Source organism: Pezoporus wallicus, unplaced genomic scaffold (assembly GCF_028554395.1).
Source record: "Pezoporus wallicus isolate ANWC-B61680 ecotype Strahan unplaced genomic scaffold, APGP_CSIRO_Pwel_v1 contig_11175, whole genome shotgun sequence".
Classification (NCBI taxonomy): Eukaryota; Metazoa; Chordata; class Aves; order Psittaciformes; family Psittacidae; genus Pezoporus; species Pezoporus wallicus.
The window spans coordinates 662,685-685,297 of record NW_026641536.1 but is presented as its reverse complement, the minus strand read 5'-3'; the positions used below and the strand labels follow the sequence as shown (position 1 = coordinate 685,297).

At 51.0% G+C, this 22,613-nt stretch overlaps 2 protein-coding genes across 3 annotated transcripts in view; both read right to left on the bottom strand.

Moving 5' to 3' along the window:
* The window catches only part of KAZN (kazrin, periplakin interacting protein), a 218,301-nt gene that overhangs the window by 15,913 nt on the left and 179,775 nt on the right, over nucleotides 1–22,613 (bottom strand). Inside the window, exon 1 of one of the 2 annotated variants that reach the window (XM_057424204.1) lies at nucleotides 3,270–3,428. The exons of the other annotated variant lie outside the window; for it this stretch is intronic. Within the exon in view, the coding sequence (XP_057280187.1) occupies nucleotides 3,270–3,426 (157 nt within the window). The 5' untranslated portion in view covers nucleotides 3,427–3,428. Of the gene's footprint in view, nucleotides 1–3,269; nucleotides 3,429–22,613 lie in introns of those variants that run through there. 2 annotated transcript variants of the gene reach the window in all.
* FHAD1 (forkhead associated phosphopeptide binding domain 1) overlaps nucleotides 1–22,613 on the bottom strand; it is a 146,571-nt gene that overhangs the window by 55,735 nt on the left and 68,223 nt on the right. The window lies entirely within an intron of this gene.

Genomic DNA, 22,613 nt, shown 5'->3' with positions numbered 1-22,613 from the left:
CCTTTTTGCAGCATCCATGTATTTTGTAATATACATATTGAAAAGCACAATCCATTTTTTTGTATGGATATATCTGAATAAAGATTGCAAAGCACAATCCATGAGCCAAGGTCTGACAGGCAAAAAGCTACACCCCTTGCTGCGCTCTAATACTGAAAGACATGCTGTCAGCTCTTTTAATACATCCCCAAGCGTTGTTGTCCTTGCTCTTCCCAACTCCCTACCAGTGCTGCTGCCAATGGACATCTTTGCTGTAGAAACCAGGTATGGGCTTTGAAGCAACTCTCTCAGCAAGTTTTCAAGTAGTTTTCTGGGAAGGACACTGGCATTTCAGGGAAGCAATGGGAGCAACAGCATCTCCTACTCTCCTTGTAGAGAGGCATAAGGGGCAATTTCTTGCATTATATCAAGTTTCCATCCCATCTGAACCAGCATCTCCAGCTCAAGAGGGTCCCATGGAGAAAGCCTGTTTTATTTGCGTAAGTTGCATTAAGAGAATGACTTGACTTGAAAGGGAAACCTTAACTTCATTTTAAAATAGGGGGGTAGGAAATCCCCACAGCTATGCCAAGTTTAAGCACCTAAATAAACAATCTGAGAAGTGCTGTTTGCCGACAGCTCTTAACGATCCTTACACAAAGTTCCAATAACCAGGAAAACAGGGACAATTACTCAGGAACCTCATTGCAGCCTCTGTTTCTTCCACATACAGACAGCTTCGAAGGGATTTCCACTCTGTCCTGTGAGCTGGCTGGGGCTGTGCTTCTATTTGAAGCCACAAAGGAGCTGGATGTGCCTTGAAGTGAGCATCAACCCTTTTGAATGGGGACTGGGGCTCAGTTCACCCTTTGCAGTTCAGCCTTGCATTGCTATATTGGGGTGCAAAGTTAGATTTGCTATTAGGAATCATCTTCCCAGATGCAACAACCCCAGTGCAAAGTCTCCCACAGGCCATTCTTTCCCAGCATTTTTGCCCATTTTTACTTTTTCCTCAGGGAGGGGGATGTTGGCTGCACACTGTAATTCCCAGGGGACAAGGAGGCAGCACTCAGGTCACATCAACTCATTCCAGCCTCTTCCAAATCTGCTGCAATGAAATTAATACAATTTAAACAGTCCCTGCACTAATTGCTGACAACCACCATTCACACTGAAATAATTGGCTGTTTCCATTAGACTTTGGTGACACTGTCAGATTCTGCATCCTTTACGCTTCAAGCACTGTTAACAGAAAACGTACATAAGATTTTTTGGGGTGTTTTTAATTGCAGTGAACACCTCCAGACAGCATTTGGGGCTGAAGTTTCCACTCCCACTCCTGCAAACCCCACCTTGGACTCCTCTCAGTAGCAGATCCTTTCTTTTACTGGCCTTGCAGTAGGCATCACTTTAAAAGCATCCATTTAAAAGCCTCTTTTTTTTCCATGTAACTCAGCTGACACAATTACTGTACATGTGTTTCTGTCTTTGGAGGATACATATTAAAAATGAATGCAGTATCAACAGCAGGATTTGTGTTAGTGAAATAAGATTTGGGGCTGCTTTTGCATGTTTACCAGCAAGATGCTTTTTGCTTTGCTGGCCAGAAGTCAAGGGGGTTTTTATCCAGGACATCAGCAGGAGAATGGCTGGAAGCTGCCCTGAGCTATGGCCTAGGATAGATTGATAGATACACACATATAAATATACATGTACATATACCTCTGTCCAAGGACAGCCTAAGAAGATAAAGAGCATTATTAGATTAAAGTAACAATTCAAGACCTAGGGATGAGTCAAACTAGTATTTTAAAGAGCATCTCATCACCTTTGAACATTAGGTAGCTCCACAGCTTGGGATCCAAGACTCAACCCACCCCTCCTCCCAAGTCACTTGCAAAAGTTACGGTTTACCCCTCTCAGCACATCCTTGCAAGGAATAGCGTGGAGGAAAAGCGCCTACCACCAGGGACAGGGCTGGGTGACAGCACGGAAACCAACTGCAGCCACTCAATAAAGCTTTCGGTTAGCTCAAAATACACTGGGATTTGCACAAAGACCCAGTTACTGCTGCTGTCCAGGATGTGCCGGTTCAGAACCAACATGTCCAACCTCTCCCTCTGACATCTGCACATCACAGTGGACTCACAGCAGCACAAAATAAACTCCTCACAGAATTTTCCCTTCAAGTGGATAAGTGTGAGGGCCTTTAATTTGTCCATTAGAACTTTAGCCCCATCCCACTACTGTGCATCTTGGCTACACCCCTGGGTACAGCATCTCCCATGGCACCATGCACTGCACCACCTCAGAGGAGCTGTTGGCCACCACCACTCGCTGCAGGGTGGGTACCAGGCTGCTCAGACACATGCTGCAGAGCCTCTTGGGCTAAAAAAGCGGATTTTGGCTCCACACATCCGTCTTTTAAAGAAGAAAGGTTTAGATTCCACCTCCTGCTTACTGCCCTGATGCTGCAAGCAAGTGAGCTGTTGCTCCTGGACATGGATACAGAAACTCCTTACTTTGGGTTAAAGTTTTCACCCAACAAGCGCAAATCCTTATAAACACCATCTTTGAGCATTCCCTAAGTTAGACACCAGCTCGGCCTCAGTGCTTCCATTTGGCTGCAGGACAGGACACCAGCCATACACCCCGATCGCACACCATCAACCGGCGCTTGCACCAGCCACGGCCATGGGGCAGGACACGCAGAGACCATCTGCCAGCAAAGTTACCCCGTGTCCTGGCACTGCACACCCCCAAAAAGCATGACTTCCCTCATGTAAGATGCCCACTCACTCAGCCGCCCTGTTCACATGCCGATGGGAAGAAAGAAAACCCGATACAAACCTGTGCGCGCCAGCAGGGGAAGGGGGGCAGAGGGGTTCAGGAGGCAGGCTGGAGGCTGCAAAGGCTTTCAGAAGCACACGAACCGTTTAACCCCCCCCCCCGTGTCCTCCCCAAGCTCCGGGCGCATTCCAACTTCTCCATGAGACAAAATGGACAAAGGCGCAGGAGAAGCCGCTCGCTCGCCCTCCCCACAGCCACAGCAGAGCCAACCCCCCTCATCCTTGCCCTGAGCTGCACCCTTGGCGCTGGGGACAGCACAGCACCCTCCTGCACGGCCCCAGTGAGCTCCAAGGCGTGCTTGCATCGCCCGGCGTTGTTGTGGCTCTTCCAGGAGGAAGCAAGCTCCAACCGCACAAAGCAAGGGGAAGAAATGCACGCCGGGCTGCTTCCCCCCCCTGCCCCGCGCGAGGGGCAGCGGGACCCTCCCCAAACCCCCTTACCTGCATGGGCTAAGCATGGGCACGGCACCCTGCCCTGAGCATCGTCCGCGGCCGCCCCTCGCCGCCCCCATGGGCACGAACAATGGGCCGGCCGCGGAGCAAAGCCGTGTTCGCCGCGGCACGGCCCCGGCTTGCTCTCCTCCTGCTCCGACTTCATGGCGGAGGCCGGGGGTCCCCAGGCCTGGGGTGCCCGCGGCGGGGGCTGCCCGGGCAGGCTCCTCCCCGCCCGCTCCGCACGGAAGTGCCGCGGCGCTACCTGCGCCGGGAATTTGACCCCTCGCTGGTCGCGGCGCTTCCCGGCCGGATGTCACCGGGCAGAGGAGTGGCTCTGCCCCCGCCGAGCCGAGGGGCATGGGGCGGGGGGCAGCGAGCGCTCCCCGCACCGCCCCGGAGCCGAGCGGAAATGGTTCCCGGCCATCGCTCCTGCCGCCGCCGCCACCCCCGAGCGGACCGGCCCGCGGACACCCGGGAAACTGAGGCAGGAGGGAGGCAAGGGCGCAGCCTGCTCGGCAAGGAGGTGCCGCGTCCTCCCGCTTGCATTACGTGTGTTCTCCAGGGAGGCTGCGGCTGCAGGACCCCATCCCTGCAAACCCCCATGGCTGGACCCCCAGCGAGGAAGGGCTGAGAGGGGGAGCTGGTGGGATGGGGTGAGCAGGGACCACTTGCTTTTCTATAGTAAAAGCAGCATAAATGCACACCAGAAACACCCATTCTCTGAAACCCATCACGCTGGCGTTGAGTTTTTGCTCCCTGCACTTCACCTACCTGCCCGCGCACGTGTTTCCAAGCCCTCCGCGGCAGATGCACTTACACACAACATTCACCCCCCCACCAAACAGGTGAACATCTGGGCAGAAGCACTTTGGGCCGCTCTCTCTGTGCCTGTCTCTTTGCTGCCGTCCTTGCTAGATGAGCACTGACTGGCCCCGTGCCGCTTAGCGCTGGGTGGCCGCTGGCCTGGAGATACATTGGAGGCACCTTCTGCTCTGCCCAGGAGGGGCTCAGAAAACGCCATCAGAGACAGAACATCACCTCGCTGTGCTTTTCAACGGTACCCAGAAAGCAAAGCCTCTGATGAAGCCAGCTCCCCCACCCTACAACAGCAGCATCTGAGGCATGGGGAAACTGAGGCACACCCCATAGGCACGGGCTTTTTACGTGTTTGGGAAGCAGATGACAGTGTAACTGCAGAGCCGCCCCTGGCTAGGAAGAGATGCAGCATTGTCATCTCTTGCACCAAGCAAGCCTGGATTAGCAAACCAGGTCCTTACCCACCTCCTCGTGACCCTCCCCAGCCCCAGGCCTACTGCTGGGCTTTGCCCTGCTCTTTACCCTGCTGCTTCTTCACCAGCTGCTTGGGAAGGGGAAGTGAGTTGGTTTTGCCTTGCAACAAGCTCTGGTTCTCATTGCGACAAACTCCAGTGCATGCAATCATAGAATCATATAGAATGCTTTGGGTTGGAAGGGACCTTAAAGCTCACCCCAGTTCCAACCCCTGCCACAGGCAGGGACACCTTCCACTGGACCAAAGCACACCCCCAAGTCCCTCGCCTTGGGGCTGCTCTCCAATGGGCCAGCACTGACATGGCTCACACTGCCCGTGGCATCGCTGCCAGGGTGTACAGTGCCCCCATTGCCCCAGCTCCTGCCGTCACCAAGCTCAGCTCCTTGAAGCCCACAAAAGCTCCACTGTTGGCTGCTGCATCACCTCCCATTGCTCCCTGTTTGCACAACTCCCCTCCCCGGGGATCAAGTCGCAGCGCGCCTGCTTGTGTCGACTCAGCTCCCAATGGAGCGGGGACCCTGCAGCAGCCCCAGCACCCCCAGTGAGCAAGGAAACACAGCTGGGTTCGGGAGAACGCACCCATTCAATCCTGCTTTACAAACAAGCTCGATGGACAGGGAACTGTGCACCTCCTGGTATGATCTGCCCCAGTTCAGTGTACAGCAGTGATGCCCCTGCACCAAAGCTAAGGGAAGAGGTTCTCCACGTCACAAGTGTTGCACAAGATCCCCAAGAGCAGCTCTGCAGAGCTTCCTCCAACCCTCTGCACTGACTAATGATGGACCAAACAGCATTACTCACACCTGCAGCACCCATCCTCATTCCCAACACAGGCATGCAGCAGAGGGTGCAGCCCCACTGCTCTTTAACACAGCAATGCCACCTCCAGGGATTCCCTTCCCCTTCCTGCTTGATTAAAAACCCTTTTTGGAAGGTGCATGGAAAAAGGTGGCAGTGAAAAGGCAGCACGTGCCTTGGCCAGGTTTGCACTGTGGGGTTGGGGTCTGGCCTTGCTCTCCTTGCTTTGGAGAGACCGGTTACTGCGTGGCCAGCAGTGGCTGCTGTCCCTTGGCCAGGGCAGGGAGGTGACACCGGCCCCACGCCAGGAGGAAGCTGAGACTTTTTTGTGTCCATTGAGTCACTTCCCACAGATCCCGGCTGCTGCCTGTGCTGGGAAGGGGACGGGGCTGGGTGTCAGTGCAGACAGGTCTGACCCTTCATGGCATCCCAGCCTGGTTTGTGTTGGAAGGGACCTTAAAGCTCCTCCAGCTCCAACCCCTGCCACGGGCAGGGACCCCTTCCACTAGAGCAGCTTGCTCCAAGCCCCTGTGTCCAACCTGGCCTTGAACACTGCCAGGGATGGGGCAGCCACAGCTTCTCTGGGCACCCTGTGCCAGCGCCTCAGCACCCTCACAGGGAAGAGCTTCTGCCTTATCTCCAACCTGAACTTCCCCTGTTCCAGTCTGAACCCATCACCCTTCGTCCTATCACTACAGTCCCTGATGAAGAGTCTCTCTCCAGCATCCTTGTTTCTGGATTTCCTTTGGGAATCTCACAGCTCAAATAGTTCCTAGCTCAAAAAGGTTCTGTTCTCACCAAAACACTTAATGGCAGTCGGAGGTGGCTGAAATGCTGCTCAACCATACATATGTTGATGTCTATTGTTGTCCTGAAGGCACAGGCCCCTGCAGTGACTGCTGAATAGTCTAAGCCCCATGAGAAGTACCTCTGCAGAAGGTCAGCGATGCATTTATGCACCTTTGGACACAGCTGGCCCTCACCTGAGCCATGTCTGCCCTGAAGAACAGAGCTGTCCATAAAAACCCCTGAGACATCCACTGGAACACAGAAACAGGAGACTTCATTCAAGGGGATGGCGCTGCGTACAGGCAGCTGCCTCTGACCCTCATCGAAGGTCTCCTGCAGCAAAATGCAACCTACTTCCAGGAAAACTTGCTAAAAGATTTCCTTTCCACCATGGAAACCACCTTCTCCATTCCTGTCTCTCGCAGAAGATGAGGACAGGGAAGCAAGGAGATATTTCAAAACAGAGCTGATTGCTTTTTTCCCTTTGGTTTTTCTTTCCAGGCAAACTCCTCTCAAAAATGACACCTTTTTGTCAAACACTTCACTCGTGACAAATTGGCATTGTCACTGAGGAGAGCGCTTGGCTGGGAGCTTCTTTGGGAAGCCTCCATCTGCTTTTACCCAGTGAAACACTTGATGGTGGCAAGGTTGCAGAATGGAACGTGTGAGGCGAAGCATTAATTAACATCGATCTGGCTCCAAAACCAGAGTAATTTTCATTCAGGAACTTGGCACCACTTAGCACCTCCTCCTCCTCCTGTACTGACAGAGTATTTTAAGCTCCTGATAATCGCACCAGAGTTTTTGCAGTGATTAATTAAAACCTCAACAGAAAGAAATACTCCATTTATTTTATGTCCCTCCCCAGCCTAGTGTCCAGTGACATTCCCCTTCTTTAAACCAGCAGTTGCTTTGTAAAGAGGCAAAAAAGTAATGAGTAAAGGGCAATCATCATCCAGTGCTCCCTGCTGCAATCTGATTTTGGGACAGTTTCCTGAACTAACACTCATTTCTATTGTGGTTTGTTATTTTATCATGAGAATTATGGTTATCATCACAGACACTAATGCCTAACAACTTCTGGGTGCCTTTACAATGTTGTCATTCAAATGCTAAAAGCCTGTAATGAGACTAAGATAATGGCCTGCAAAAATAAATGATACAGATCAGAATAGGGGGAATTTGCTTACAAAATAAAGGAAAACAAATAGAAATTATCCACCCTAATTAGGATTCAAAGGAAGCAACTGGTGGGGGGAAACAACATCTATTCTGGGGAGGGTGCTTTCATCTGGTATGACAGCCCCAACAGAGCCTGTCCTGCTCCATCCCGGGCAATGAGCACCTCTGCTTTGGAGGGCAGTTAGAAGGGAAGGAAAGCCTCAAATCCTCCTTTCTGAGCTTGTTACCAGTTTATATTGGAAGTAGATGATCTTAAGGTCCTTTCCAACCCAAACCATTCTGTATTGACATCACTTATGGGCCACATACCCAAAACCTCCACTGTGCTCTTTGCCAACAGCCTGCAGCTCCCTGCCTTGGCTGCCACCAGCTCCAAGCTCCTGCCACATCTGGATCCAGTGGCAAATGTCCTCAACTCCTTCCTGCACTCCTCAGCTTCATCAGTGCTAAAGTAGCATATGGGGAGGTGAGGATGACACCCACAGCCTGACATTTACAGCCATGGAGAGGACAGAGCAGGGTTGGCTACCCAACATGTGTAACCATCAGTGAAACGCGGGCTCTCTGAGAGCTTTGAACACTGAACCCCACCAGAATCAATATTTTCCTTTCTAAAACAACGCTGGGGGAAAAAGCACATCCAATATAGATTCAGTGTTATTCCAGGTTTTACATTATTCATTTAACCTCATCCTATGTCATGCTGCAGAGAATATATTATCATCTATGATGACAAAGAAAAGACACAACTCCTGCAAATATACACTAAAGCAGCAGCCTGGGCTGCTAAAACAGCCCCCACAATTGGCAATCTCTCATTAGCAACATGTAATTCAGTTGCTATACATTGAGGTTGTGCCTGTGCCACCAGCCACGTGGTAGTGAAAGAGGAGAATACAAAATCAAACTAATAATCAAAGAGCAACAAAGCCCAGAGCTACGTGGCAGGTCTCTAACTTCCAGAAACCTTTTCGTGTTGAGGTTGCAAAGCCTCATCTCACCCCCAGCACAGCAGGAACATCACGGCAAGGCCACCAAAGGCCATCGTGTACCCAGGGCCACCCCACTCGGCCCATTTCAGCAGGGACCATGTGGGCACCGGCAGGGAACAGCCTGCACACATAGAAATAACAGGAAGAAAAGATGAGGAAGCCTACCTAGAAAGGGAAATACTTTATCCATATGTACAAATGTGCTGCTGTTTCTAAACATCTTCTGTATCCTCAGTGACAGGCATGATTTTAATGGGGGTGAAGGTGGGCAGCTCAACTCTCAATTTGGGCACTGTCTTTGCTAACCAGATGTTACTGTCTAGTCTTTTAAAGCTGCCATTTAGCTTCCAGAGAGTTTCAAATAAGCAATTCTAACAATCCCTCTTCATTACCCACTCCAGCAAGAATATCTATGTGTGTTAGGGAATTCCATACAGAAATCATCTTTTTATGACACCACAACTTACCCAAATCCCACTTCTTTACACACCAAACCTGCAGCTCTCTGTGCACGAGTCACAGGACTGGGCTTTGCATGGCAAGGACGTTGGGCAGAGATCATTCATCACCTTCATTCCATTCACATCCCCATCTGCCCCTCCAGCAGCCCCAAGCTGCAAGGTAAGAACATTTCACCCACTCCCACTTTTGGGCCCATAGGCTACAGATTTGGGAGTGGATGCGATGAGTTGGAAACCTGCATCACACTGGCTGAAGCCACCAAAGCACAAACCCAACCTTAGCGTGCCCTTGATTGAGACCAATGACCCAACAGCTATACAACCAGCTCCATGAGAAGCAACAGGGCTTGTTCACATGCACAGACTCAAAATGATGCCACAGCACAATTACTGGTTTGGGGGAAATAAAAAGGAGAAGGGCATAAAGCCTGGCTGAAATCACTCAGCTTTGCAAGGCAGGTGAGGAGATCTGGGGGGGGGCTGCATGGATCAATGACCCCATGTGCCCAGATGCACCCCATTCCCCTCCCATCAACTGCATGTATCAACCAAATATTTATAAATCAATTGAAAGCAATTAATCAGCTAGAGGAAGATAAGGGATAATGAAGAAAAGAGATTAGCTGGTGATGCACAAACAGAGCTCCTCTGGGGAGGAACTGCTGTGGTTGGAAGCATCCTCTGCAAAGCCTATTAGCTCCACTTACAGCAGAAATTTAGAAGAGGCAAACTGAATAATTAAAAGGAGGAGTTAATGGTTCATGCTAACAGCTGCTAAAAACCTGCAGCAGTGTGTTTGTTAACCAAAGTGGCCACTGACAAAAGGACCTGTAGAACAGCCTTCACCTTGCACCAGGGAGGGATGCTCTGCCAGAGCCAGATCACTGCATCCATCCAATGCACTGGAGCTGCTTCTGCCATCCTGCTGTGTTCAGTGAACTGACCAACCCCTTCTAGCTGAGTTACAATGATGGAGAAACAACTCCAGGAGTGAACACTTTCAGGTATATTCCTCATATTACCCACCTGACAGTAGCCTTCAATCACCAACCCACCCTTAACACCAAAGCCAGTACTAAACAAGTACACAATCCAGTACCTCAAGTGTGATGGGGAAGGGCTGAGGGACCTGGGGGGTTCAGGCTGGAGAAGAGAAGGCTCAGGGGGGACCTGATCGCTGCCTACAAGTGCCTGACAGGAGGATGGAGCCAGGAGGGGCTGGGCTCTGCTCCCAAGGAACAAGGGATGGGACAAGAGGAAACGGCCTCAAGCTGCACCAGGGCAGGTTTAGATGGAGCTGAGGAACAATTCCTGCCCCAGAGGGTGCTCAGGCATTGGAACAGGCTGCCCAGGGCAGGGCTGCAGTCACCGTCCCTGCAAGTGTTCACGCACTGTGGAGACGAGGCCTCAGTGCCATGGGTTAGGGGTGGCCTTGGCAGTGCTGGGCAGTTGGACCGCATGAGCTTAAAGGTCTTGTCCAACCTACACAATTTCACACCCGGTGAAATGAAGATGCCGGTGCCAGTGCCGGGCTTAACCCAGTCTGCAGGACCAGCATCACCAGGGTGGTGCTCCAAGAACTGGGTGCTTTTTGCCAAAATTACACTCCTGCACTGCACTGGGAGCCGTTACAAGTGACAATTTGTTTTTGAGGAGCTCCCAAAAATGCCATGACCCCCTTCTGTGACCTGCATCCTATAGAAATGCTCCCAGGGATGCCAACAGGAAGCTCTCCCAAATTTGTGACTTAAAATACTTGCACTACCTCCTCCAATGTTGCAGGATCCCACCTGAGAGGTGGCTCCCAGGTGGGCATCTTAATAAGAAAGGACTCAAGAAGAGCCATTGAGAGGAATAAATGTGGCATTTCAGTCCAATACTTGCCTTTTTCAAGGCACACTCCACAAAACTGCCACGTCAGGGCAGGAGCCCACATGTGTTCTGCAGAGGGGAAGGAGAGGAAGCATCTTGCTCACCAACTTGCAAGGCAGCAATTTAACCTTCAAGGAAGTGCTCAAATTCATTTAGTAGCAACCCTTGTCTAAGGCTGGGGGCAAAATAATTCTACTGAGAACAATATAGAGTAGATAAAAATAAGTGCACTGCAGCAAGGAGACACAGAGCATGCTGCTGGGCAGCACCTGCTAAACCAGCCCAGCCCCAGGGAGACCTGAGAGCAGCTCCAGTGCCTAAAGGGGCTGCAGGAAACCTGGAGAGGGGCTTGGGACAAGGGCCTGTAGGGACAGGCCAAGGGGAATGGCTTTAACCTGCCAGAGGGGAGACTGAGATGAGCTCTTAGGCAGAAGCTCTTCCCTGTGAGGGTGCTGAGGCGCTGGCACAGGGTGCCCAGAGAAGCTGTGGCTGCCCCATCCCTGGCAGTGTTCAAGGCCAGGTTGGACACAGGGGCTTGGAGCAAGCTGCTCTAGGGGAAGGGGTCCCTGCCCGTGGCAGGGGTTGGAGCTGGAGGAGCTTTGAGGTCCCTTCAACACAAACCAGGCTGAGATTCATTGAAAATGTGCTTCTTTCTGAAACACCCACAGTATTCCTGGATGGGAGCATTGTGCCTGCTGCACACCTTGATTATACAGCACAGAGCCAGGTAGAGCTCGGAGGGCTGCACACAGCTCCTGCCTGGGATTAATGCTGCACTGGGTTGCAAAGTTGCTAACAGTGACAGCCTTGCAGCAGCATTAGCCGGGGGGCAGTGGGCAGCCACTCTCAGGTCTCAGTGCATTGCACTGTGCAAGCCCAGGGCTGGGAACAGAAACTCCAATCAGGATTTTCAAATGATAATTATAATAAATCATACAAGACAAAATGGAGCAGCAGAAGCCATAGAAGACACACACCAAAGCCAGTAGAAAGCCCAGGCTCTGGCAGCATCAGGCTGAAGACATGTGAATTGGTCCTGGATCCCCATAGAATAGGCTCAATATTGGTACCACTGGGGAGACCACTCTTGCCAGAGTGGAAAACTATATTTCAGAGGAGGCAGGGATGTGAGGAAGCACGGATGTGAGGAAGCACAGCAACCCAGCTGAGACAGAAACCTCATGTATATTTATTTCCAACCACATGAAGCAAAACAGTGATGCCTTCTGAAGGAAGCCATGCTCTGGAATGTTTTATCTGGGACATGCAGGAAGCCCCTGGAGGTTGAGCACTGCAATTCCTCCAGCAGCATCAAGCCAAGAACATCAAGCTCCAAGAGAACATGACATTTACACCTGGCTCCTGATGGACCCAAATACTGCACCACAGCTGGAAAAAGGCACCTGGAGGATTGCTCTGGTTTTTAAACTACATTAAATGCATTCCAAAGTTCCGCAGGATGCACCCAGTGCCTTTTCTATTTTAAAGGGTCCTGCTGCTCCTGCATGGCATGGTGGCACTGCCATGGGGAGGGATCTGGGCTCTGACATGACATCCTTGGGATTCCCAGCACATTGCTGGAGTGCAACGAGTGCCAGGGAAGAATGAGGGGCATCAGGGAAGGGAGGCAGAACAGGGAGTAAAGAGGAAAAGAGCGGAGAGATTACTGGAGCAAGATGGGCAACAACAGGAGCTGCCAGCTTTCATCACTTCATCACAAGCCTCATAGTAATTACTGGGCTTCTTTTTCTCCCCTCCCAAACCTCAGTTTTTAACTTAAATGGACTCAGGATAATCTCAGCTTTGAGTTTACAAATAAGTCTTCATGACCATCCCCAATACAGAAATGGCTTCTGCATTTCCCCCTCCCCAGGTACTGCACAGGCTCAGAAAGCAAAGCAAAGGAACCTTTATCTCCTCCACATACACTTTGTAACCTGAACCGTGATCTTCAAATAGCTGGAGTTAGAAAATGAAGAGAGTAATACATGACCCTAGGAGACAAGTCCCCAGGAGGCAGTTACGTTAACTCAGAACTAAATGTGATCAAGAATAATGATTCAAATATGGGTTTTTAATGCATTACTTGAGCAAGACAAAAATCCCCCTATTTATAAATACAGGCTTCGATGTTGTGCGCCTTTTCCACACTGCCCTCATAGGACCTCTCCTGAGCTGTGCCCTGCACTCGGCACTCCCCCAGAACAAATATCAGTGTACTGAAAGCATCAGGCCAATGATAACAGAAACATAACTACAGCAACTTGGGGGTTGGAGGAAGGGGAAGAAAAATGCAGATGTAATGAATTCTATGATCTGACTTGGTGCAAGCAGCATGTGTGGGAAAAGGATGGCTGGTTCCATCTGCATGTTGCACTTAGGCGTTCGTAAGGGGATGAAACAAAGGGGAATCCTAGGGAAAAGCCAGTGTCAGGCATTCAAGTCCAAGTGAGTGGCACAAGAGCATCAAGGATTCAGCTGGGTTAGAGCCACGGCTTAAGTCGCTCTGCCCTAAACCCTCAGCAGGGTAAGTCAGAGTCTCTATGGATGACTCCATAGAGCAGTCTCCTGGAGGCAGAGATGTGCTGGCTGCCCAAGACCAGCTCCAGGATTAGGTTTAAAACTGGGAAAATTCAAGACACAAGTGGTCATTCACACACAGGGCTCCCACCACCTCACACAAAGCGCATCCAGAAGATTTCAGAGACTCAACATTGTTCAGAGCTATTTCTTTTCTTAGTACAGCAGGGAGGGCTTTAGTGTATTTCCGGCTGGTTTGTGCCGTAAGTGTGCTGCTGGCCAGGCTGCTGGCTATGGCCCCTCTCTCCCAGGGGCTGCCTGTGAGCAGAACTAGAAGTATTTAAAACCCAGGCTGGGTGAAAAGTCTGCATCTGACAGCCCAGTTTCTAAACACACAAGTCTCAGGTGATGCTTCAAATCCCCAGTTAAGGGGCATTAAGAGAAGCACAGCCCCAACCTTCTCCAAGTTTAGCTGTGGTTGGTAACTGCTCTTTTCACCAGTTTCTCCCCATTTATACCACAGAACTGATTAAACCCCCCCAAACCTGATGGCTTTGAGTGAGATTCACCCTCATACCGCAGTTCCCCACAGGATTACAAATATTTGATGCAATAGAAAGAAAACAAAACCAGCCCGAAATGACAAAATGACAACTGAGAGGGAAACAATCTGGAACATTTTAACCTTCCAAATCTGTCTCTTAATTCTGCTGGTGATTTATGCAGGCGAGGGAGGAATAAAACAGAGCCCAGGCGATGCCTGCTTCTGTGTGACAAAGGCAACTTGAGATGGGATTTTAAAATAACATGACTACGCTGTAGTTAATGCCATTAAAATCCAAAGACAACTGATAATCCCAGGCGGTTCCTGGGACAAGAATCAAATCGTGCAACACACAACTGTGTGGTGCTATCCATTTCCTTTGATTGGAGGGGAAAAAGGGAAACAAGGAAACCAAAACCTCTTTAGTAACACAGCCTGCCCACTCGCATGCTGTACTGACAGCTCAGCAAGCAACAAGGGAACCGCTGGCCAGCTCTGCACCGAGTTTCTAGAGTTGAAAACCAACAAACAGTAGAAGAGATTTGGAAGCTAAATCATCCCCTGGGCTGCCAAACCTTCCCAGGCATGAATACATCTGCCCAGGAGAGCCGCAGACCAGCAGCATGGCACGTCCTGGAGCAAAGCATGGACCAGGCTCACCCCAGGGGCTGGGGAGCAGTGATGCGGATGGAGAGCAGCCCCAGAGCACCCACAGCAAGACATGGCCTATAAATGCAAAGAGGTTCCCCTCTCAAAGTCCCAGACCTGCAGCAAATGCGTTGGACACCTCAAGTCTCAAACCTGCACAGTTATGTACTTTCAAGCTGCTGTGCCATAAATTAGGCTCCACCAAGGAACCATTTAAGAGGAAACAAGACAAAATACAGCCACTTGCATTCACAGACACAGAGCATTGTATTTTTCCCTTAACACATGGTCAGGTAGGAGCTTGGTTTGATACCAATCAATCCCACAGCAGAGATTTTACTCTGTTCTTGGGCCACTTGCAAAATCCTCCTGAAAGACTGCTGGGGGTTCTACAGGGATTATATTGTTTAGTGAGGCAGTTATAATCCCTCTGATAAGAGGGGCTGATCCAAGCAGAGAGGCATTGGCTCCACTCGATTTGCAAATACAAATTAAAACAGAGATAGCGGCACGTTTGCTCAGCCTCTGCCTTATCTGCAAAGCGTGGCAGAGAGAGATGATTTGATCCAGTTCTGGCCAAGGAAGGAAAGCAGGGCTGCAGGGGAACTCGGCACAAGCAGCACTAAGCACTGCGGAGAATCACGATAGGGATGTGCAGCAGGACCTGCACGCTAGGAGTTTTGGGAACAGACACCAGGGAATTAGGTGTGCTGTATGTATGGTTTCTTACATGGGGAAAAGCACCTCTAAGCCACACCAGCCCAGCCCATCTGCAACGTCAAAAGTGTCATTAAATCCCTTCGTGATTGGAAATAGCCAACTGGCCAGAAAGCCCCTCTCTGGCATGGAGGAGGGCTGGAAATACAGGCTCCCCTCCGGGGAAAAACTCTGAGAGCCAAAAACTCAGCTTTACAGCATCACAAACAGCATCTCTAGAGATAAAGAGTCCAAAAGAAACTCTCCCTCGCCTTCACAGCTATAAATAAGGGGAGAACTGGATGTTATCTGCAATACTTAATGCAGTTCTTTCAGTTAAGTCACCCTTGGGAATTGCAACAACTGTTCTGCTGCTGGAAAGTGATTTGCAACTGATAAAGGATTATAGTTTTCTTACTTTTATACTTTTTCATTTTCAGATCTACAGTCACAGATAAAGTTACCGGGAGCAATCTGTCTCCTTACGCCAGGCTGTGCAAGGACCAGCACCACACAAAGCACTCCTCCTGCCACTGGTCCCAGTTATACCTTCGAGGGGATTTTCAAAGGCAGCTCCGGGGAGACCTGAGAGCAGCTCCAGTGCCTAAAGGGGCTCCAGGAAACCCGGAGAGGGGCTTGGGACAAGGGCCTGTAGGGACAGGCCAAGGGGAATGTCTTTAACCTGCCAGAGGGGAGACTGAGATGAGCTCTTAGGCAGAAGCTCTTCCCTGTGAGGGTGCTGAGGCGCTGGCACAGGGTGCCCAGAGAAGCTGTGGCTGCCCCATCCCTGGCAGTGTTCAAGGCCAGGTTGGACACAGGGGCTTGGAGCAAGCTGCTCTAGTGGAAGGGGTCCCTGCCTGTGGCAGGGGTTGGGGCTGGAGGAGCTTTGAGGCCCTTTCCAACCCACAACAGTCTGGGATTCTGTGATTTGCAAGCCTTCAGTACCTCTGCTCAGCACTGCTGACAGCGGGCCCGCTGGTTTATACCGGCTTTTGAGGAAAGACACAGGTAGAACACATAGGAGCCGAAACCTGTTGCAAACAGCAAAGCACCTGATGTGCTTCCAGAGGGAAAAGAGCTTTTCAGCAGGGACTGCAGCCACAGATTTCAAGAACATTCTCCTGACACAACAAACCCTCCTGATTTTCTTGGTTACGAAGTACATAATGGTGCCATGGTCCCTCGTATTCCCAACAGCCTCCGCATGCAAATGGGAGTCAGAAAGCTCATTTTTGTATTTCCAAGGGTTTTTTTGAGAAGCAAATGACAGCGCCTGCTCTGAAGCAACCATGTGGCTTAAAGATAACCCAAATGCTGAGCCCTTGGCAGTGCCCCTGCAGTGCAGGTATCAGTCACAGTGAATGCACAACATGGGATTTGGGGGATGGAGGAAGCCTGCCCCAAAGCCCACGAGGGGAAGCAGAAGGGAGATGGACAGCTCAGCAAGTCCTGCCAGAATACTGTACAAAGCAGCTGTGTGTTAACAAAAACCCCAGAGAACCACCCCAGCTTCCAGCCTGAATCCCAGCCATTCACACACAGCATTTCCCTGGCGCTGTAATCACCACAAAGCACATTATCTTCCATAGCAGTTGTTGGAAGTGCCATTAGGACAATTCAAATGAGAGGCTAGTTTCTCCTACACATACCATTTTCATAACCACAGCCCTTTTATACCCAGCAATATAGAGCCCAGGAGGGACAAGGGAGGCTGCCAGGTTGAGGAAGAGGATGCTCAGGCCCCCAAAGGCTGCACATTGATTGTTCCCCCCTTATCTACAGATCTTGCTCCTTTAACAGCAACTTGAGCGGAGCTCTACTCCACTGGGGGAGAAATGCAGACCACCGGTGTGATGGAGATACAGGCTCCACCATGGTAAGGGAAATTCTGTAACAGGGCATAAACCATGTGTAAAGTTGACTTAGTTATGTAGGATTTTACAGGCTGCTTCAGGATGCACATCATTCCCCCCAGCTCACACGCATTTCCACTGGTCCCCATGGATCCCGCACTGATGCACCACGGAGGCTGCGCTTCCTGAGCCCTCTCCATGTTCTGGAGGGATTCCCAAGAATAATTTAATGCATTCTAACAAACTCTTTTATACGTGGAAGCCTTTTTAATTTGTTTAATTCAAAATCAAAAGCGTGTTTTAAATTAACACCCCAAACTGGGGAGGGCATGCTCTGAAGATATATGTTTGCAAGAGATGATTTCACACAGGAATATTCCCAGTTAGCTCCCCATTCTCCAGTCTCTTCTTTTCTATCCCCAAAGCTGCAAAGAGTAACTTCAAAGCCAAACTCTCTTTCCAAGTGGAATCCCATGGAGTGGTCCCCAGTGGAGCTGAGGAGCTGCAGGGCAGCTGGGATGCTCAGCCCCAGTCAATGCATCCCCAGGGCTGGGTGAGTCCTCTCTCTGCTCAGGGATCACTAACCCCAAAGCCACCACTATGCCTTAGTTTACGTATAATAGGTGCATACATAAACCCACATATTGCCTTGACTGCATCTGCCCACAGACAATGCTGAGCACCAAAACTTGCCCTTGGCACAGCAGCATCACTCCTCCACAGTGGAAGCTACATGAGGACAGGGAACTTCTCAATCCTCAGTGCAACAGAACATTCAGCATTCCAGAAACAACAAACCCAGGGAGGATGCAGGCAACCGGGGAATGTGCCATCGAACTGGATTAAGCTCCAAACCCATCTTTGAGGATGCAGCAAAGCAGTAGTTCTCCCCAGAGAAGCCAGGGCACTAAAGACACAAGCACAGACCTCATTTCTGTCCACGGAACAGACCCCTGGCATTTATCTCTGCTGCTTAAAGACCTCACCAGAACCTCTCACTGTGAATCAGCATCGTCAGGGGCTTGGCTTGGCCCTCCTTTGTCACACCAGTGTTAACTCTCTCCCCTAAAAGAATGCCACCAAAATGCAGACTAAGAAATAGCAGTTCAGAAACGCTGCGATCCTGAGCGTTCCAGCTCCAACATCTCCCATGAAAGAGAGGAATTTCCCTGCCAGTGAATAGCGGTTTATACATTCTTTGGCAACTGCATACCCATTAGCAAACACAATCTGTATTTCTGCCTCGCTCATTTGTTTGCCAAGTGCATTTGAAAGGAATATTTTATCCACGGCAAGATAAACCCCGTCAGCGGCCGCGCTGAAGCGTCACTGCAGGGAGGAGGCTTGTTCCACCTCAATAAACCCCACCTGAACAAACCCCAGCTGCAAAGGGCACCTAAACAGCTTCATGTGAGGATGGGGGGGGATCGAGGAGGTGTCACCCCAGCCACCAGCTCTACCAACAGCACCCCAGCATCTCTTCTGACCTGGGAAAAAACACAGTGGGAATAAGAAAGTGGAAACTGAGCTGCACCAGGGCATGGTTCACAAGCACATGTTGGATCATGGACAGCAAAGGCAGAAAGACCTCACTTGCAGCACTGGGTGCAGTTCTGGTGCCCTCAACATCAGAAGGACATGGAGCTGCTGGAGCAAGTCCAGAGGAGGCCACGAGGATGCTCAGGGGCTGGAGCACCTCCCATATGGAGCCAGGCTGAGAACACTGGGGCTGTTCAGCCTGGAGAAAAGAAGCTGTGTGGAGACCTCATAGCAGCTTCCAGTGTCTGAAGGGGGCTACAAGGATGCTGGAGGGGGACTCTTCATCAGGGACTGTATCAACAGGACAAGGGGTGATGGGTTCAAACAAACAGGGAAAGTTGAGGTTGGAGATAAGGCAGAAGCTCTTCCCTGTGAGGGTGCTGAGGCGCTGGCACAGGGTGCCCAGAGAAGCTGTGGCTGCCCCATCCCTGGCAGTGTTCAAGGCCAGGTTGGACACAGGGGCTCGGAGCAAGCTGCTCCAGTGGAAGGGGTCCCTGCCCGTGGCAGGGGCTGGAGCTGGAGGAGCTTTAAGGTCACTTCCAACACAAACCTTTCCATGATTTATAGAAGCCCTCCAGCCCAAACCCCACCACTGCTTCAGCAAATGCCAGGGCCCTGCTAGAGCCTGAAGCTTCCCCAATTTTTGCCTTTCTACAGATTTGGCCTAGAGTTCAACCCTACTTCCTGGACATGGTAATGCAGGGTTTAAACCAAGCCACTTGCAGCTCACAGCCTGGCTCATCTGCCTAGGATATTGTTTAAACAAAGCTCCCTTAAAATGCCAAAGCCAGACATTTGTGGTTCCATAACGATTTTTTTCCTCCCCTTGGTGATTTGCTTATCAAATACACTTCCCTTTACGACAAAAATAGAGGAAAGGGCCCGTCTAACCCATTTTCTTCTTCCTCTGACCCAGCAAGCTCCCACAGGCCAGCCAAGCCCTTCCAGCATCACCAGCACAGCAGGAGCGTTGCTCCCAGCCCTGGGGCAGAGCAGCTCCTCTGCAGCCGCCTGGGAATCACACAAGTATTGCAGCACCCACATAGGAACCAGCTTAAACTCTCCCCTGAGCTCCTACAGGAGGCAAACAAATCGAGACCTATCCCTAACCTGACAGCAGAGCTTGCTCTGAACGTGCACAGGAGAGCTCTGGTAGGAACAGAACAGCCGCCTCGCACAGCACCATCACCCAGCCCTGGCGTGCTTAAATATCCTCCTGGTTTGGTTTCTTAGATCTTTAGTTTAATCTCTTTTCCTGCCTCCTGGCTGGATTCTGCTCCTACAGCTGGGACAGTACATGCTGCCATGCAGAACTCCTCCAAACCCACTCCGAGCACGATGAGAAACTCCTCCAAACCCATTCCAAATTGCAAATCCAGTGGCTGCAGTCCCAGCAAGGAATAAAACCAGCCCCAAGGCAACGCACACCCACAACAGAAGCTCCTTGACCCCCTTTTCTGGGAGAAACCCCCAGCAGCCCCATACCCAGGCTGGGGGGGGTCAGGCAGGAACCACCAGCAATTCCTGCAGCCATCCGGTCCCACCTTTCATTTCCAGCTCAACTTTTACCCTCTTTACTTAGCTTCCAAGTTCAGTTGAAGCCATTATCCTAATTACAGCTACCTCTGGCACTGCTCTGACCCGCAGCACTTTGCTCCTGTCTCCCATGTGCTCCCCCCCACATCCAGGGATCCTGATTTTGCAACTCAGCCCAAGAATTCCTGCTGGTTCAAGGCTTTTTTTCTAACAGCCCAAAGGCACAAGGAAGGGAAATGCTGGAGGGGGATGAGAAAAATGGGAAAACCTGTGCCAAGGGGGGTATGAAGAGAAAAACCCCATCATTTGAAATTAAGAACACGTCCATTCTCCCAGATGCTGTTTGAGCTAAGGATGGGTGATTCAGGAAAAGGCCCCAGGCACGGAGCAGATGGCTCAGTTCTATTCCTTACCGGTGGCATGGGGTTAAGTTGGGGTACAAGGAGAACTGCCCCTGTTTGTACCACTGCATCCATGTGCCTGGCACCCGGGATGCGTGCGGGGCTGGGATCCCTCACATAACGTTGTCAACAGCTAGTTAAGAGCTTAGCAGGATTTGCCGAAGCACCTAAGCCGGTTAGGTGCCTAAATCCCATTGAAAGTCCCTTTGGATACTGCCACCTTCCTAAATCCTAGGCGGTGTTTATTAATGGCATTAGCCACTTAAATACCTCCATCCACACATCCTAATCCTGCAGCTGGGAAGCTGCTGACCACCAGCTCTGCAATACTGGGCAGGGTATCCCATTTCGGGGCAGACCAGGCAGGTACCCACTTGTGCCAATTCCCACCCCATCCCTGCCACCCTGGGAACGCAGCAAAGGCTGTTTGGGTTTCTCCCGTATTTTTTCCACCCTCCTGCCCTATCCCTGTGAACATGGTGATGAAGGGAAGATCACTATCTACAAAGTCTCTTTGAAATGGGTGTACAACAAAAACTGTATTTCCTCCTGCTACGCACAGCCCCCCCCCCCAGCCCCACATGGGCTAAAGCTTTAAAGCAAGGGGCAACCCAAGGGGGAGAGGCATCTGAGCTGGCTGTTTCCCATGCTGGCAGCTCTCTGGATGCATGGATGCAGCTCAAGGATTTAGAGACACTTGGTGCTCCACCTGCATGTGCTGCAAAACTGACCCCAGAGGCTGCACATCCCTCCTGGCAACCACCCCACGGCTTCCAATCTGGGGTGATTTTTACCTCCCTGTGGTTGCAAGAACAGGGGGGGCAGAGGCAAAGTGTGCTTCGGGGTGCAGACCCTCCCAGTGCTCTTTCCCCCACCCTCAAGCCAATTTAATTCTACAAACCTCTCCAATAACGCAGGGAGAGGACATGCCTGAGCAGGCTGGGCTTGTATCATGTCAAATACACTTTAATTGCTGATAATTCCTGCATGCCTGCCTTATCCAAGTGAAAATGAAACGTCTGCACTCAACTCTGCAGCGTAACCCTCCTCAGCAAGGCAGTATTGAAAAGCAGGCAGCACCAGAAAGATCAACTTTAAAGGGGGGCACGAAATGTTTCAAGTTAACTACAACCTAGAAACAGGCAGCAAACTCAATTTTAATAGCTGTAAGGGGTTTAGACAGATTCTCCCCTTCCTCTGCTGAATGGAGGAGGTACATGGTCTTAATGCAGCATCCATGGAATGGGGGGGACAGTTCCCCTTTCATCACACGTACAAGCATGACAGAGCTGCCCCCCTGGATGCTTGATGTTCAGGGGAGGATGCTCCAGCTCTCCATCACCACCACCCAGGTACACTATTGTGTTGGAGAGCTTTATTCACACCCATGGGCAGATGATGGCACCTGCTCTTTGCTTCTTCATTGCTCTGACCAGGGGACAGACCCATGATAAACTGAGCTCCCATAGCAAATAAACACCAACACAGATGGGCTGTGAATTATCTACTGGGCCAGGAATTACTGACCTGAGCTATTGAGGGAGCACAGAATCACTGGGGTTGGAAGGGACCTCTGGAGATCATCCAGTCCAACCCCCCCCGCCAAGGAAGGGCCACACAGAGCAGGATGAGCAGCCAGCGCTGGTGCACAGACCTGAATGGGGTTGCTATTAATTCACACACATGCAAAAAAAAGAGCTACATTCATGGGAAGATTTTATTTCCCCTGATGAATTTGGCCACCTCTAATTGCACCATGAACCAAATTGATGCTCTTTGTCTTTTCCGAGGGCTTGGCTGCCTGTCTCCAACCTGGCTCTCACCTGCATTAGGGCTTCTGCAAGGGGCACGATCAGAACCCCAGACTGGTTTGTGTTCAAAGGGACCTTAAAGCTCATCCAGTTCCAACCCCTGCTACGGGATGGGGCAGCCACAGCTTCTCTGGGCACCCTGTGCCAGTGCCTCAGCACCCTCCCAGGGAAGAGCTTCTGCCTTATCTCCAACCTGAACTTCCCCTGTTTTCAGTCTGCACCCATCACCCCTTGTCCTACTGCTACAGTCCCTGATGAAGAGCCCCTCTCCAGCATCCTTGCAGCCCCCTGGAAGCTGCTCTGAGGCCTCCTGTTGCAGGTCCCTGAGATTCAACACACCCCCAAACAACAGCATGCTCAGTGCTGGGACCACCTTTGTGGATCTCACCTTGTGCTGTAACAGAGCTGATAGATTGG